This window comes from Athene noctua, chromosome 3, assembly GCF_965140245.1.
Source record: "Athene noctua chromosome 3, bAthNoc1.hap1.1, whole genome shotgun sequence".
Taxonomy (NCBI): Eukaryota; Metazoa; Chordata; class Aves; order Strigiformes; family Strigidae; genus Athene; species Athene noctua.
The window spans coordinates 80843849-80860838 of record NC_134039.1 but is presented as its reverse complement, the minus strand read 5'-3'; the positions used below and the strand labels follow the sequence as shown (position 1 = coordinate 80860838).

General features: G+C 49.7%; 1 protein-coding gene across 6 annotated transcripts in view; it reads right to left on the bottom strand.

Moving 5' to 3' along the window:
* Positions 1 to 1858: 1858 nt before the first annotated feature.
* FRMD4A (FERM domain containing 4A) overlaps positions 1859 to 16990 on the bottom strand; it is a 379560-nt gene continuing 364428 nt past the window's right edge. For 5 of the 6 annotated variants that reach the window (XM_074903460.1, XM_074903462.1, XM_074903464.1 and 2 more), the window contains 6 exons: positions 15799 to 15855; positions 15079 to 15316; positions 14483 to 14647; positions 11853 to 12712; positions 9213 to 9309; positions 1859 to 5444 (listed from right to left, as the gene is read on the bottom strand). In XM_074903460.1, the coding sequence (XP_074759561.1) occupies positions 5342 to 5444; positions 9213 to 9309; positions 11853 to 12712; positions 14483 to 14647; positions 15079 to 15316; positions 15799 to 15855 (1520 nt within the window). In that variant the 3' untranslated portion in view covers positions 1859 to 5341. Of the gene's footprint in view, positions 5445 to 7455; positions 7528 to 9212; positions 9310 to 11852; positions 12713 to 14482; positions 14648 to 15078; positions 15317 to 15798; positions 15856 to 16990 lie in introns of all 6 variants that reach the window. The other variant, XM_074903459.1, reaches the window with a different exon arrangement.

The following is a 16990-nucleotide window of genomic DNA, read 5'->3' as shown; positions in this document are numbered from 1 at the left end:
CAGTCCCTGAAATACAGCCCCTTGCCTGCACGAATCCCATGACGGAAGAACTTTATCCCCTTGCAATTCGTGGAATGGCGCTGCACGGGGAGCCGAGGAACCGAGCAGCACTTTCTCACGGCATATCTGTGTAAGAGCTTCCAGCTGTCCGGCACGTGAGCGCCGGCTTCGGTCCTCGGGGGGATCGCGAGGCGGGGGGACACTGTTACGGCAGCTGCTTCTCATCGGGGGTTTGAGGCTCTTTGCAGCTGGATGTCCCCAAATTACAGCTACCAGACCATGATCAAATAGTTAATAATGCCTTTTAGCCAAAAAAAAAAAATCCGAAATCCACCCGAGTCCAGTTTAGGGACGAGTGGGTGTGGCACAGCTGTCACGCTGCTTGACAGTTTTTGTGGGGAGGTTATGTTTCAGTTTAGTGATTTAGACTTTTCCCTCTGGGCTTCTCCAGATGTTTATTTCTGATAATTCTTGCGTTAGGCAGAAATAACTCCACGGAATCCAAAGACTTGTAGCCTTAGGATGAAGTCATGCGTTCACTGTAGTAACGTCTGGAGTGTTTTTTGGACTTCGGTTTCCCTGGTCGTTTGTTGCAGCCCCTGACCCCTTCCCTGGCCTGGCGGTGGAAGGGGCTGTGTGAGGTGGTCCTCTCAGAGCCTGTGATACCTGCTTTGTGTCGGTGTTATCATGCCCAAAGGTACTTAAATGCTTTTAATTTCTTGCTATTTGTCTATACTGCTGGAAAGGCTCCTGGGGTAGATGTATGTGGGGTCAGTTTATTTTGATGGAGGAGCTGCGTTCCTCTCCTGCTCACTGCCATAGAATTCCCTTATTACAGATCAGCCTTGCCCAAAGAATTACCCTGGTAGATGTAAATGGCTTCACTTCTCAGGCAGGGGAGTGTCCTGGCTCCTGAACCTGGGGAATGAGGGCACGGCCCGGTGCCCTCTAAGAGGGCTGGCGCAAGGGTGTCGGTGCTGGTATCAGATCTGGAGCAGGCTGTTGTGAAAACTGCTCCTGACGTGTTGTAGAGCTTGAGGAGGTGCCTGGGGCAGTGTCGGAGCCCCCAGTGATAAATCTGAGCCCAAGTCCTAGAGTTTGGGGGATATCTGACCAATATAATTGTTGTTTTGTCCCATCCCAAAGCCTTTTGGGGATTTCTTACACCAGGCTGTCCCCCAGGCAGTGATGCTGGTGGCCTCCTGGCTCTGGGGTGGCTTCACAGGCGGCTCCCCGGGGGGCGGGGGGGACCGGGTGGATGATACAAGAGATGCTGGGGTGGAAAGAGCTCCCCGGACAGTGGCAACAAACGGAAAGGACGGGAAGCCACTATGCTGGGCACCGAGAAGTGCGGGCAGGTCCCAGGTGGAGAGAGTGTGGCTGCTCGAAACTGCCGCCACTGTGGAGGGGGCGCTGGGCGGCTGCAGGGGTCACCCCTGCCCGTGGAGGGGAGACGGAGACGCTCGGTGGCATCCCTAAACCCTGCGGGGCTGGGCTGCTGCCACCCGGTAGCTCCTCGGTGTCCAATTCGCGTAAGCTAATTGTAGTTATTTCAAGGTCCGTGGGTTAGAGGTCACTACCGTTTTCATGACCGTTTCCTGCCGCGGTGGGACGTCACCCACGCGGTCCCTCCCTGCCCGGTGCTGGAGCGAGCCGGGATCTGCTGAGCGTGAGTGCTGAATCCTGAGGGATCTCTGAAGGACGGGGCTTTTTGGGGGGAATGCCCAGTGTTTCCTGTGGTTGGGTCCCCTGACGGTGCCGGCATGGCTCCCTCCCTCCCGGCACCTCTGGCCAGCTGTGCGCACATCTGGACCCAGCGCCTCACCACAGTAATGACGCCCCAGGCCCTGCGCCCTCCTGGAAGCACCACTGCGAGGTTTCATTTTGAAAATGCTTTAATAAGGAAGTGTTGACAACACCGTTTTGCAAAATGTAAAGGTAACTATACAAATTCTTAATACAAAAAGAATAAATTAAAAGCAGATCTTTTTTAATTCTGCAACTTTTTCTACAACATACATATTTTTTTCCTTGATTACAGTTGAACAGAATCCAGTAAAATCATCTTCCATGCTCTAAAGTCAATTTCAGGAGAGACCTAATTTTTTTTCTTCCTTTTTTTTTTGTTTTTTTAAACTAGAGAGTCCATTTTACACAACTTGTAATAAAACTATTGACATTAATATATATGTAAAACTTTACATCTAGTTAACTAAGCAGTAACTGGTCATCTGATAGCACCTGAATGGGGATCGGCTATGCCTGAAACTAAAACTAATACAGAGTGAAAACAAATTGGACTGTTTCAACATTTTCAACACTCAACTGCATATAATATCATTTAAAAATAAACCCTGCCTCCCAGCACAGCCCGGTGCATGGACCGTACACCTGGCTCCTGGCTAAACAGAGGGAGCGTCAGACATGTAGACTAAGAACGCAATTGTGGCTTTATGTCAGATGGAGCCTTGAAAAATAAAAAAGTAAAGGAGGGGTTAAGTTGGTAGTCAAGTGCTTGTATATAATAGCTATGTATATACCCCTCCGCGTTATACTTAAATATGTTAATCTCATATGATTAACATTTTATGTACATTTGTGTTTAATTGAATTGAGCTAAACAGTAAAACCTGTTTTACTTAATCTGTCTTTACTACCAGACTGGCTGCTCACGTGTGCCTTGATTGCAAAACAGAAAAGCAGAACACAAAGCAAAACTCAATCCATTTCTAGAAAGCTTTTTCTCTACTCCAGCCTGTTTGCAATTCAGGCTAACCATTTATTTTTTTTTTTTTTTTTTTTCCTAATTTCAGGGCTGCCACCTTTTAATCTTTGCTGCAAAACTGCAGATCTGGTCTTGGAGGAATTAATGTTTCTTCCTGTAGTGCCCAGAGGCCTCATAGTGCCGCTGTTGTTGAATTCTTTTTAATTAAAAGAAGGTACACGGAAAAAAAAAACAACCCAAAACCACTTACCAGGGAAATTAAAAAGAAAACAGACAGTTGCTCAGAGCCCCTAAAAATCCGTGGGCTAAATTACTTGCTGCTGCTTAATTTGGGCCTTATTTAATCCTTTCACTTTAGCTACTGAATCTTATCAGTAAATGTCACTAATCAGTGCTATCTCTTATCCAGCTAAAAATCCAATTAGGAGCTTGAAATAATTCCCATGTTAAAGACCCCAAAGCACAAAGAGATGGTGAGAACCACATTGTGCACATCCAGATCAGGGGTGCAGTCTCACTGCTGTCGGTCCTTCCAGCACTCTGTGACGAGGCTCCGGTGACTGCCGCAGGGGGTTGTGCTCCTGCCGTGATCCTTGGTGGAGGGCGTTTAAAACCCCCTCCCCAATGTAAAAAAGTATGCTGCTTTTTTTTTTTTTTTTTTTTTTCCCTCTTCCCAGAGGGATAATTCATTTATGCTTCACGTGTGAACACAGCAGGCAAGCGTGGAGAACCGGAGCAAACACCCAGTATGTGCTGCAAAAAGGTATTTGCAGGAGGCGCTTGCATTAGTTTTTAGAAACCCCATCATCTTTCCAAGCCGAATTATGCAGAACCCATTCTCTTTTAAAGCCTGGAATGCAGTTTTCCAGCAATCTTAATACCAAAAGGTGTGGCAGCCCCCCAAGTTGTGGTGTTTAATTTTAAACGTTTCGCCCTACTTTGTCTGGTAGACGCTATTGTTATTCCTGGAACACACACACACGCACACACACTCGCACTTTTTTCCTTTTTTTTTTTTTCTTAAACTAAAGCTAACTTCAGTTTCTGCTTTTCACAAAGTAACCCCCTCCAGCCGTTTCTTTTAATGCCTTTCCCATAGGAAATCATCGTTTGCACGCACAAACGGGGGAAGGCCGAGTACCTCCCCCCATCTAGTGGCAATAAAAACAGCATAGCACCGCAGTGAGGACTAGATGTGCCAGCTTCAACATCCACCTAGATTGTGCACTTGTTCGTTACAAAAGTGTCTTTGAGGCCTTTTAAAGTTCCATGGCTTGACATGTATAAAGCATTGCTCAAAGGTATGTGTAAACTTGCAGCTCCTTCCATGACTCTCTCGTACGATTCCTTTTGGTATCAGCAGGCAGCTCTCACTTGTGTCCAACACCTGCTTGAGTTGCTTCTCCTTCTTGTGGTCGTTTCTTGCAATGGGAAAACTTGCCTCATCTGCTGGTTGTTCAACCCCGCTGTGGAGCCTTCCTGTTTCCTGACAGACCGGTTCTCCCACACAGCTTACGCCGGTGACAAGCCCTTTGCTACACTGGTGCTAACGAAGGGAAGATGAGTGGAACAGATATGTTAAAGCAGCTTCACCTGTCAATTAGATTGCGATGTGCTTTCCCTTTGATTTCACCTTAATGCTTTGTGCAGAAATTGATTAGAATTTATTGGCTTTATCTGTTTGTAGAAAGGTTTTTTGGCGATTTTTATCTTCATCAGAGTATTAAAAACCAACCAACACAACCCCAACCTCTATGTATTGGTGTGCAACCTCTGCCAGCCACAGAGATGCTGTGAGTAGCAGTACTTGCCTCTGCTTTAGATAATGCCTTTGTAAACCTTGTTTGTCCAGTTTAATAGTAGCTTGTAGACAGCGATGCCGTGATACCAGCCCAGACCTCCAGTGTCTTCAGCACATTGGGTTATTTTACTTGGGTGTAGGTGGGCTCAAAGCAAAGAAGGAAATGCTGTTTTACAGGAGGTGGTCGTGTCTGCCATTGAGTTAAATGAGAGAGATGTTTTGTAGCTAGAACTTGCTGAGCAAACTCATCCTGCCGACGTTGGTATGGTGATCTTTGGCGGCACAGATCTGATGGTGAGGCTCTGACACATCTTTGAAGTGACGGGATTTTACTGTTTCGTAACAAATGCACTTTCAGGATTATTTCTCAGCCTCTGTCCCATTTTTACCCCCTTCCCTCCCCCCTTTAAACCAATTCTCTGTTGGCTTCAGATCGCAGGTCATGGAAATCTTACTGCTGTTACTTGCTGCACAACAGTAAGATTGGCTGTAAGCCTTGAAGGGCTTCCATCGTTTCAAAGGAAAATCGATTTTGAAATTGCTGGCTGACTGTTAAGGTGGCTGCTCATCTGCACCCGCTGCCCCGTGGGCTGTGGGAGGGGCACGCACCCGTCTGGCAGTGGGATGCGCCGCGGCCGTCGCGGTGGTGGATGTCTCGGGGCCAGTGTTCTGTAAATGTTGTCTTGAATTGCATCGTGAGAAAAGTGCTTAGAGTTGAAGCTGGTGCTGGGTGACAGTGCATCTGGGTAAGGCAAATGAGAGGCAGTGAGGTGATCTCAGAATGGCATTGATGTGATTCACTTGAGGTCAGGGGTTCACACTAGAGTCCCAGGCTTGGCTTTTTCCTGCCCATACCACTGGACATCTGCTAATTCTGGATAGAGGGGAGAATCCAGGAAACAGCTATCGTTGTAGCTCCTGCAGGAGAAAGGAAACTTCGTTAGGACAAGGGCTCCTGCAAAGTTTAACCATGGGCATAAAACATCATATTACATGTGGGAAGAAACACAGGATATTCACAGACCCCACTGCATTCTGCAGGTGACCCCAGAGCTGACGCTTGGGGTGGGCTCAGCATGCAGGACCCTGCTTTGACCCCGTTTGCTCTCGCCTGGCAGCCCTGTTCGTCCAGCAACCCACCTGCTGCGAGGCAGCAGGAGGACGCCAAGCCGCAGCAGCCTCTCGGTGGCCAGTGTGCCCTGTGTTTTGGATGCCGGGACGGCAGCGGGCCGAGCTGCTGTGCTTTCAGCGAGCAGGGCGGCTGCCAGAGGGAGAGAGCTCGTGGCTGACCCCGCCGGCGGTGTCTGTCCCACCACACGTGGTACCACGCCTGCCTCTGCTCCCTCTTCCCTCCCCTCACAGCAGCAGCCTCTGCCTTGCCTCAGGGGCTCTGTCCTGCTTTCCTGTCCAGCAGGAAGCCGGGGTAAACAGATTTTTCGGTGGGATGCTCTCCAGGGAGCAAGTCCTAAGAGCAGCCCTCTTGGCTGTAGACTGTATTACCCAGGGGCCCACGGAAGGAGGAGGGTGGTGGTGCTTTTCCTGTAGCACTTCTGCTCTGGGCAGAGGCTTGTGCATCACTTGGCAATCCCAGAGTTACGGGGCTTTCCAGGGATCAGCTAGGAAGCAACTCGTGAGAAGGTAACAGGTCCAATGCAGAAAGGACCATGTTTTGTTGTAGTCCTAGCCCTCATCTTGGGGCTCCCCTCCTGACAAGCTACTGCTTCTTTTGCTGCATGGCTTTCTGTTTACCTATACTGAGCAGATGAAACAGCTTATGAGAATTTTCTTGGCTATTTATCTTGGAGCTCTGATCAGGGTCAGCTCCTGGCTTAGAATGCAGAGCTCCTTGCCAGGGGAAAATCACAAGGTCAAAATCTTGATATTTTGATAAGTGACTGCTATATCTGCATAGTACTGTTTGGGATTGATGTCTCTCCCTCACACTTTGATTTGAACCAACTTCCAAACTAGAGATTGTTTTCAGACCTAAAGTGGGAGATGCATTTTTTTTTTTTCCTGTTTACTGTGGGATTCTCACTCCTTCCTTGGCTCCCTCCCCGCCCTGCAGGACTGATCTCACATCTGATGCGGTCTGGCAGTTCCTGCTTCCTCTGCTCTGTTTTCCACCTGTTTTCCCTGAGACTGGTGTCTGGGAGGAACATGAGCAAGGGCATCACTGTCTGCATGTAAAAGAGCCTTTTGTTTCCCAGCTCTGTGCTGGAGTACTGAGGTTTATGGGATATCTCTAGAAAGCTGGGCTTGAAATACTTGACAGATGCCAGCTGTGAATGGTCGTAGATTCAAATGAGAGCGTCAGACAGCGATGGCAGTTTAATTAAAACAGAAATACTCCAAGGGGTTTTTTTTGTTCCCTCCACCCTTCCCCCTCTGTCTTCCCACAGGAACGGGGCCAGGGTTGCTCCTCATTCCAGGAAGCCTCGCTGCTGACAGCCTCTGCTTCGCAGCTTTGCTCTGTGGTAGGGAAGGAGGAAGGGGTGCTCCGTGCTGTGGCTGGAGCGCTGCCAGGACCTCACTCCGGGTCTGCCGAGGCCCCCAGTTACTCCAGCTCATTCCCCACCACGCTGCTCCTGCTCTCCCCACAGCACTTTGCCCACGCTTGCTTTGAAATGTCCCCAGCCACAAATCTGTCGCTACCGCCTGCTCTGTGCCTGTTCAACCTCTGCACGAACGCGGGGCCAAAGTCCTCTGTCACGGGGGAAAGCGCCACAAACTTGCTGAAAAGGCACAGAGAGGGCTTCGAGATGCTTTCAAGTTGTGCTTCCGAGAGCTGAAGGAAGCCTTGTTGCCAAAAAACCAGGCACACATTAAAAGGGCTGCTCCTCTGGGACAGCAGGATGCCGGCTATTCGCACTGTGTTCACGGACTACATGGCAGAAGGATGAAAGAACAAAACGTTCCCTTACTATACCTCTATTCATCAGTACTTTGGTGGGTTGGAGACTGAGACTCATCCATAGTGGGTGAGTTGTCTGTTGCTTCTCTGAACAAAGGAGAGCAAAAAAGGAGGAGAGAGGAGAGAGGAAATGTTAAAGAAAAGAAGTGACACAGACATTGTTATGAGCTTATTAATTCAGTGGGGAAACAAGTTGATGAATCATCTTTAGAAAAAGTTAGTGACACAAAAACATGTTGGGAAGAACTGTCAATCGAGTGAGTCGTGCTGGGAGGGCACAGCCTGCTCCTGCAGTGGGGGAGTTTTGTTGTGCATCTAATGGCACTTTATCTGCTCCTACTGTATTTATACATACGCCTTGGGTGTATGCTCAGGCATGAAGTAAGTGCTGCGTTGTCTCAGCTTTTTTGCACTGGTTGTTGGTGCAGGGCCTAAGCTGTAAATCTAGGTAACTTCACCTTTACCAGCTGAGAATTGGGCTTGATGCATTTTTACTGTGAGAGACAGGGTGCAAGAGTTTTCTTGAATGGAAAAATGAGAAAAGTTGGAATTTTCCAAACAGATTTCTCAACTGGCTGCTCATCAGTTTTACTTCTGATCATCATGGAGAGAGATTTATAGGAATTAGGAGTGGAATGGAGACTGAGATTTGAGTCTAGACTCAGATCCTTAACAGTGGAAATTTCAGCGTGCAGTAAAGATAGCTGCCATTTTGCCTTTTTGTGAAAGGGGACCAGGAAAATTCTGTTCTAAAGCTCAAAGAACATGCAAAGACCATGTGAGGCCCAACATTAAATATGTGAATTTAAAATCCAAGGTAGGCCTGAGGGGGTTTTGGTGATGGTTCCTCCCCATATACATTTTAAAGTGCAGTCACAAGCAGTGCTGGAATAAAAACAGAGGTCAAACTTGGTCATAGGTGACGAGAAGAAATTAAAGAGCATGAGATTTTCCAGTGGCTGCACAGTGTATGTGCATTTTTTGCAAAGTTACCAGTCCCAGTTCACAACTCAGGGGATCATAGCTGTTTTCCTGCTCTAAAGCCAACAGTATGTTGAGAACTGTAGACTGAAACTTTCTAGCTGATCTCACCAATCTCAATTTAGATGCAAAAATCTGTGATGTGCTGAGTTAGACAGTGATCTTTATTTCATGTGGCAGGACAGAATTACAGGAGATTGCTAGAGAATACCCATAGGAACTTGCAAAAGGCTTTTTGCTTAATCCTGGAACTGCCTGCCTCACAAAGAGGTGCAAAAGAACCCTATCACTTTATGTAATGGCTATCTGCACGTAATGACTCCCTCATACTTTGGTGAAGCATGTTAAGTTAGTGAAAAAAGATGCACTTAATAGTCATTAAGACCCATTGCTAGGGAAAACCTAGCAGAAAAATGTGGTTGCTGTGCACACAAATTACGGTAGGCACCTAACCTTGTTTACAACAAAGATCTCCATGGTTTGGACAGCCAGCGTGATGGTTACTGAAAAAAAAAATCATCCATTTTGATGTATGGAAAATTGGAGGAAGGAGACTGTCCAGGCAGGAAGAACTGCAAGGCACTGCCTGGAGCTGTGCTGCTGGGTGCGGATGGCGCAGCTGGGTCTCGGTCAGCTCACTGCAACGAGAGCACGGGCGGGAGGCTGGAAAGGCTCTGGTGGGTGTAGGCTACGGAGCACCTGGAAAATGTTCCCATGTTTGTGTGCAGGGATGTTTTCCTCACTGGCACTGATCAAGGTGAATTCTCTAACCCGATCCCACAGCCACTCACCCAGTCTGCCATGCGAGAATGTGGTGGGGGCTGCCCGGCGGCGTGGCTGCTAGTTCACTTGATGGTGTTGAACTCCTCTGGCTGTGAGGTAAGGCAGCTGAAAAACAACCAAAGGGTGGACAAAAATAACCGGTGAGGTGAGGACGCACGGGTCAGGGTGGTTCAGAAGCATCAGCTGGTCAGACCAGCAGAAACCTATCCGGCTGTGAGTAAACGCAGCCTGGGAGTTGGCCCTCATCCTCTTCCTGGATGGCTGTGCCCGAACGTGGCACAGGAGCAGCCGACGTACTGCTGATGCTGCTGCGTGTCATGGGCTGGATCCATCCTCAGCTCTGCAGGAATGCTTTGTTTCAGCCCGGTCTCCAGCAAAATACAACCACCCCAGCTCTCCTGAGCCTGCCCAGGAAACACAGCACCTCTCCCATCACGAAAGGTGATTGGTTTTGGTGCTGCCTGGACAGGCAGGGCCTGGCTGCACACCTCCATGGGAGCTGAGCTGGAGGAGCCCAGCCTGTCAGGCCCAGCCTCCTGCTTCCAGGGGCAGTGGGGGAGGCTCTGTGTCCCTGGGAGCCAGGGCTGGCACTGGTGAGAGGCTGGATAAGTACCCTGCTTCATGTGCAAAGGAGGAAGAAAGCTCTGAAGATTTCAAAAGCTACATCTGCTTTTCTCTGTGCATCTGTAATAAACTGAAGCTGGGCTTTGCTGACCCTACTATTACAGGACTAGGGGAAGGCTGATCTTACTTCAATGAAGGTAGAAGCAAGCTGAACTAAAAATGTACCACTGGGAGTGGTTCTCACAGGAGTCTCCCCAGTGAGAGTCTAGCTAAGCAATCCACCTGACTGATCTTTCCTCCTGCTCAAGTCCAGACAGTGCTGACCCTTCAAATTTAATACACGCCTAGAAGTATGATTCTCTTCAAAGGACAGTGTGAAGTCCAACAGACCTATCAGCTGGGGCTAATCAGCTAAAATGATGGATATTTCTACCTGACATCCCCTTCTGTGCTGCTAAATTCTTTAGCTGCTGCCAAAATGACACTTGAAGAGAAAAACAAATTTTAATCTACTCCTTGGAGTCGACAGCCCCCGAGGTCAGTATTCTCCCACAGCTGTAACTAGGAGCTGACTCTGAATGCAAAACCAATCTGTGCTGCCAGCTGGTCACGACAAGCTGTGATTACTGAGCACACTTGCCACTGCTGCCCAGATATCACATTTAGATTAAAGATCCAGGTGGATGGGGGAACAGACCAATTGACAGAGGGTTTTACGTGCTCTCCCCCCAATCCCACCATTTTCCTTTCTAAATTACCTAACTGAACTAGTACAGTTTCTAAAAATAAGCAAGGTAAACCTTGCCAGTGTCCAAGCATTTTCTGTTGCTGGGTGGAACAGAAATGCCCATCAGTCAAAGGGGGAAAACAGATTTGCATGTGGAGACAGAGGATAGTTCCAGCAGGTACTCAATTGTGTCTTAGTCCACAGGTGGGCCTCCTAAAAGCATTGGCATTGCACATAAATCAGCCTCTTCTTGGGCAGCTGTTGTGGCCCACAAGGAGCCTGGTGTCAAACCTCCTCTCTGACTCCCCGCTGGAGTGGGCAGTGAGTACAGAGCCCCACTGGTGTCTGCGTGGTGGGCACCACGGACCAGGCACCATGCTGGGATGGCAGAAGGCCAAAAGCCAGCACGGGTGGACGATGCACTGGTCTGCCCTGGGAGGATGTGAGGGCCTGTGGTGAGCCAGGCCGGCGTAATGGTGTCTCCCATGCCAAGGCTGAGGCATGTGGGAGGCTGGGGATGGGCACAGTGCAAACTCTGATTAACCAGCAATCCTGTCCACGTGGGGCTGGATTCAGATGTTTAGCAAGTCCTTTATCTATCCAAACTGGCTTGTTCAGCAGTGACTGATGGCCAGTAAATGTTTAACCTTGGACTGTTTCATAAGACACAGTGGCTGCCTCAGTTTAATGAATTTGACTGTTTTCTTACCATTTAATATTAACAGCACAGAGGATCGCAAAGCTCTGTACATTACAGAGAGGCACAATACTGCTGCAACTTAAGTGCTCTGAATTTCAGGATATTATCAGCAGAGATACTGGAGGTGCATGGGAAAACCAAGTCTCAGCAGTGTATAAAGATGTCATCGCTCAAACATTCTTGGGGGGGGGGGAGGTGAAGGGGCTGGGATGCTCTGTACTTAACCTTTCTCATGCTTTTGGTGTTCCACTGACATGCATTCTCCTAGTCTGTGCTTGCTTCATCGCTCCCCTCACTGTGATTACTAAGAGTGACACCCCCCTGCCATGGTTTCTCCACGTTCAGCCCCTAGTGCCATTACTCAAAACAACTGCAGTCTGAGTAAAGACCTGGCAACAACAGGGCTTCGGTCCCTCCCTGTGTTTTGAGCCCATCAGTGTGAAGTGAAAATTTCCATGGAAAAAATTCTCACCCCATGAGTGTCTCGGACGAGGCTTGCCCCGCAGTGTCACGCCTCCAGGCTTGGAGGCAGTATGGGAAGGCCAGATAACGTGCTTTGGTCTGGCGTTGCTCTCCAGCCGAGTGTAACACCTGGCATAAATCCGAGCGTGTGAAGCCCCCATCCCTCCCACCCCTTTGCCCGGGCCCAGCTCTCACCTGATGTTGCTTTACACATCTGAGGCATTCTTGTGACCCGGCTGTGCGCCACAAAGGTGCTTTGCGAAGATGTGCTGTACTGGGAGCTGCTGTCCGAGGAGGTGGAGCTCGTGTGCGAGAGGCGGCTGTGCTCCTTGTGGGAGGCCGTGGACCGCTGGTACCAGAGCCGCAGCTCGTCCGACACGGCAGTCCTACCCGAGCCTTTCTCGTGGCCTTCCCTGCCCAGAGATGGAGTCCTTATGATTTGTGAGCGGGAGGGGGTGAGCCTGACGGAGTCCACTTCATCCCCGTGCCAGTTCTCCTTAAACATCCCCCCCGCTGTGTAGGAGTTGGAGGTTTTGAATTGTGCTTTCACGCTGTAGTGTCCCTCCTGGTCGTTCTCCAGGCTCCGCACCACCACGGGTGTGGAGCTGCCCTCGATGTATAGGGGATACTCTTTGATCCTGTACTGGGAGGAGGGCTGGCTCTGGCTGTGCAGGTAGACGCGGTGGTGTCCAGTCCCGTTCCTCGCAGCCAGGTTGGGCATGCTCCCGGAATTGGAAGACACCAGGTTGCCTGCTGATTTGTGCCTTTGCCTCTGCCGCTCTCTGGCTTTCGATGGGGAGTCCTCTGCCAGGGTGGAGTAGTTGGGGTTCATCTGCGCGGGGTAGTAGTGTTCAGAGCTAGAATGGCTGGTGCAGGAAGAGCAGTCGTCCATGGGGTCAGAGCCGTTACTGCTACGAGTCCTTGGGGTGTAGAAATCAGGGCTCCCTGTCTCATTTTCTGAGCCCAGGAGCTTGCCTTGCGACTCCAAACTGGAGCTCCGATGTCTAAAGTGCTGAGCTAAGCTGTGCAGTCTGGTTGGGCTGATGTCTACTGACCTGCAAGTACCAAGAAAAAAATTCAAGCTGGTAAATCAACAGGATGAAGCACTCCCATCCCCTTCTGGACACAAGGCCAGCTTCACAGGCAAAGGCATCTGAGGGCACTGAAAACCCAGACCCCTACAGCACTGCGTGGGGCTTCTGGCTGCAAAGCAACCTGCTTCCCTGCTGCAGGCTTTGGGGAGATTAGGTCCTATTCCAGTCTCCTTGGTGGCAGCATTCAGTCTGCAATACCACAGGGATATAAGCCCTTGTCTACCCCAATTCCTCCAGGATTGCCTGGATCCAGTCTGAAGGGCAAAACCTGGGGACCTCAAGCCCCAGCTTTGCAGGTGTGGCCCCACAGCAGAGCTGTTTGGATCAGCACCATCCCTGTGCTACCAGGTTCACCTCGCTCCAGCTCTGCAAATCCCAAGACCATCGCCTCAAAGGCGGTGGGATTCCCTTCAAGTGGCCTGTAAATGCCCTGCACAGGTCCAGAAAGACAGACAGACTGCCCATACTTAGCCCAGAACGCAGCGATTTCTCTGCTGGCCATTGAAAAGGTCACCCTCTGTTAAGCAGCTAGGTTTTACTGGGGCCCAGCTGCAGGTAGCATGTGTAGGACTGTCAGCGGGTGACAGCCCTTCAGGCAACCACCCCGAACCGCAGTTTACAAGGCTTGATTCATGGCCAAGTCTAGGTGGTCTCTATTCACCCCGGCTGTTTGGAGAGCCATCCGTCCAAGGAGCAGGAACACCCCGTGACGAGTCAACACCCGCGTGACAGACAGCCAAGGCCAGGGCACTCAGCTCATGAATGAGCCACAGACTGAGAAATGGTTGTTTCAAACACCCAAATGGCCCCTAGCTGGTCAAGGCCACTTCACAAACACTGTGCCAGGCTCCTTTCTCACGCAGCTCAGCTCCAGTGTTAACAAACATTGCACTCCTGAAAGGTGCTTGCAGCCAAAAAGTTGTAACAAACTTAACCCAGGGCCTTAATGCCTTGTGTTGTCTCTGCCCGAGTTGGATGTGTTGGCATGACTCTTGATTTATGCCAAGCTAGATGATGGTAGCATGTCCCCTTAGGGCAGGATACCTAACAGCACACAGCTTTGGCTCAGCTCTGCGTCCCACAGCGTCCACGGAATTTGCCATAAGAGAAAAGCAGCAATGAAGCTGAATGGTCTGTAGAAATCCTGCTGCAAACTGGAGTCAAACTGGGCCACACACATCAAATCATCTCCATTACATGCTTCAGCTCTTTCCTCTGTCAACTCTGAACTTCACTGCCACCTGGATCCTTGGGTGGATTGCTTTATACAGGCTTTCTCTCCACATAAGATCACACACATGCAAACATTTTATCTGTGAGAGAGAATTAACGCTACCCATCATTTTGTATCAGACAAGAAACATGTTCTCTCCAGCTGGATCCATGGAGGAATTTACTGCAGAATTTAGCAGTAGCACCACATCTCTTTTAAAAGTGGCATGGGGTTTTCATGCCTATAAACAGTCCTGAGATGAAAGTTCCCAGTGGAAGAAAAGCTTGATTACTTTGCGGGAGCGATGAGGGGGCAGGATCATGTTTATATGAAGTTATTTCAGGATCTCAGTTCAGGAGAGATTCCCTACTGGCAACAGTACACAAGCCTCTTCTGTGAACAGGACTCATTTGTGCCCTTTCCTGAAATGGGAATTAATTCATATCCTGGGGGAAGGATAAAGCAAAGAATATTTATTTCAGGGTAAGCAAGGTGAGAGCAGAGCGAGGAAGACTTACCGCGTGGAGTGGACGTAGTGCGGACTGCGTACCCGTAGATCCGGCGTCGATGGCATGCTGGACTGGGAGTTCCAGTGGGGAAGGCTCCGGATGGGGCTGTTCTGCAGCGAGCTGCTCCCTCCTGCCTCAGCACAGCTCCCAGTGCTGGGGAACCGCTTGTGACTGCTGTGGAGCAAACACCCTGCTTCAGTTCCCGGGCAGGAATTTGGGGGAAGGGGCTCCCACACCTCTTTCCAGATCTCAGGCAGGTGCCTGTGATCTTGTGGGGGTGAGCGGGAGCTGGGTCACCTGCTGCTCTGAGTTGCATCCCAGAGCTTGTGCTTCTGCAGTAGCCAGAGGTCAAGGCGAAGCCCCATCAAAGCCCTCAGATGATCCACCATCATCCTTCCTTTCGCAGTGTTTTTTAAAATATCATTGAGATACCAAGCACCAGTCATGTGAGTGCAGCCTACTTTTTATGACATGGCTATGGGCCCAAGACCCAAAAGCCTCCTTTTGGTAAGGGATGGCTTTGTACATTTTGAAAGGGCTTACACCCATCCCTCCTGAAAGCAGAGGATGTCTATGGTGATGGGGCTTCAAGATAGCTGGCTCACCTGGAATGACTGTGTGAGGAGCGTTTCTTGACCTTCTCATAGGGCTCATCCAAGGATGACTCGCTCCACATCTTGGGTTTGATGGGGGACTTGTCATAGTCGTTGCGGTGGTAATGCATTTGGCGGAGGCCTTCCAGTGACTGCGGAGGAGGAGGCCTGTTGTGCAAGGGTGGCCGGGGAGGGAGTCCTTTGTGTGGGGACTGGAGAGGGGATATTGTGCTGGTGACCTGAGAATCCTCTGTGAAGAGAAGAAGGGAGAGAGGTGATGGCTGTGTGGCACCTCCAATGGCAGCACAACTCCAGGGGACACCATCACACCTTCAGAGCTTCCTTCCTCACCCTGCTTCCCCTGGTTGCATTCAGGAGCAACCTGAAGACCTGGCTTTCAGAAGTGCACTGGCTGATATTTCCAGTCTGGGAGGAAATAGCCAAGCAAGTGTGGGATGCATTAAGCCAATTGAAATCTTAAGAGAAAATAAGGGGGCATTCTGGGACGGTCTTCTGAAAGAATTCAGAGCAGTAACCACAGCAATACTCGCTGCTCCAGGCCCTGATGTCTGACTACAAGGTTGAGTCAGGGGAAACCAAGCGTTTTTGCTACTGGGATGTTTGAGTGGATTATTACACAGAACAGTTCCTCCATTTTGGGTGTCAATGAGGAGTTCACACATCCCTCCCTGTTTCGTTCTTGCCCTCTAGAACACAGAGCAGCCAACATACCATCCTCGAGAACAAGGGCATCCGAGAGGGAGCTGTCTTCACTGGCAATGTTTCCTTCTGAAGGGAAGGAAATATAAAGATGGTCAGATGGTCCCAAGAATCGCAGTGACTTAGTTCTGAACTGCACCGTGATCTTCGCCCACTGAGTCTTAGCCTTAAGCAGTCACCCACATCTTCCTCCTCACACAGCCAAGAGGCAAGATTCCTATGAACAACTGACTCAGCCCACTCTCTGTCTCAGAGGGCAGAGCTGCAGGCCAGGTCTCTCACTAGCAGGCTGCCCTTCAAGGAGCTTCTAACTCTTTTCAATTAATGGGGATTAAGACTGAGTCACAACGGAGAGATGAGATCCTCAGAGGATGCAGAATGGCATGGTGCCATTAGATTCACATCTCTGACCTTAAGGACTCTGGGTTTGATCTCACCTTCTTAAAGTGATCATCCTGTTGCTAACTAAAGGCCCACAGGAGGTACGAGTTTTGTGTAATTCAGGGAAACACTTTCTGAGCATCCGCTGCAGCAGCAGGAGAAGCTCTCACGTCCTTGGCATGCACATGTCTGAGCTGCCTCCCCCATCCCGTGTCCTCACAGCTGTCTGTTATCCCTGCCTGCAGTGCAATTTGGTACCCAGGTCACAAATGCAGCAGCTCTAATCTTAGTTCCTGCTACAAAGGCACAGAGAAAAGCTCTGCAAGTCAAAGGGAAAGGGCAAAATCAGCAAGGGAGAAAGAACCACAGCAGAAAGTTAATGGATTTCATGAAAAACCAATCAACAACCCAGCAAACCATAAAGTGTCCTGAGAATTACATTGTAAAGAAAAAGAAAAGAAGCATTTGAACACAGCAATGACACTGCTACCGCTTTGATTTTACAGATGCCTTTCAGCTAGAGAGCTCACCCCAATCTGCTAACATTAATTACATTTGTACAGCACCGCTCTGGAGGATGTTAACAGAGCAATTTTATAGGTGAACAAAGGAGTCACAGGCTGCTTTCCTGACATGCTTATAATCTACAGCGTGACACTGCTTCTTGTGCTGTGAACTGGCACATCCCTGATGCACAGCACACAGCCCAGACACCCATCTGACAGCACACTGGTACGGGAGAGGACAGTCTGACTGCCAGCACGCGTGGAGTCCTCCAGACACAAGAGGGAAGAGGAGGGAGGGGAAATCTGTGTCTCAGGGC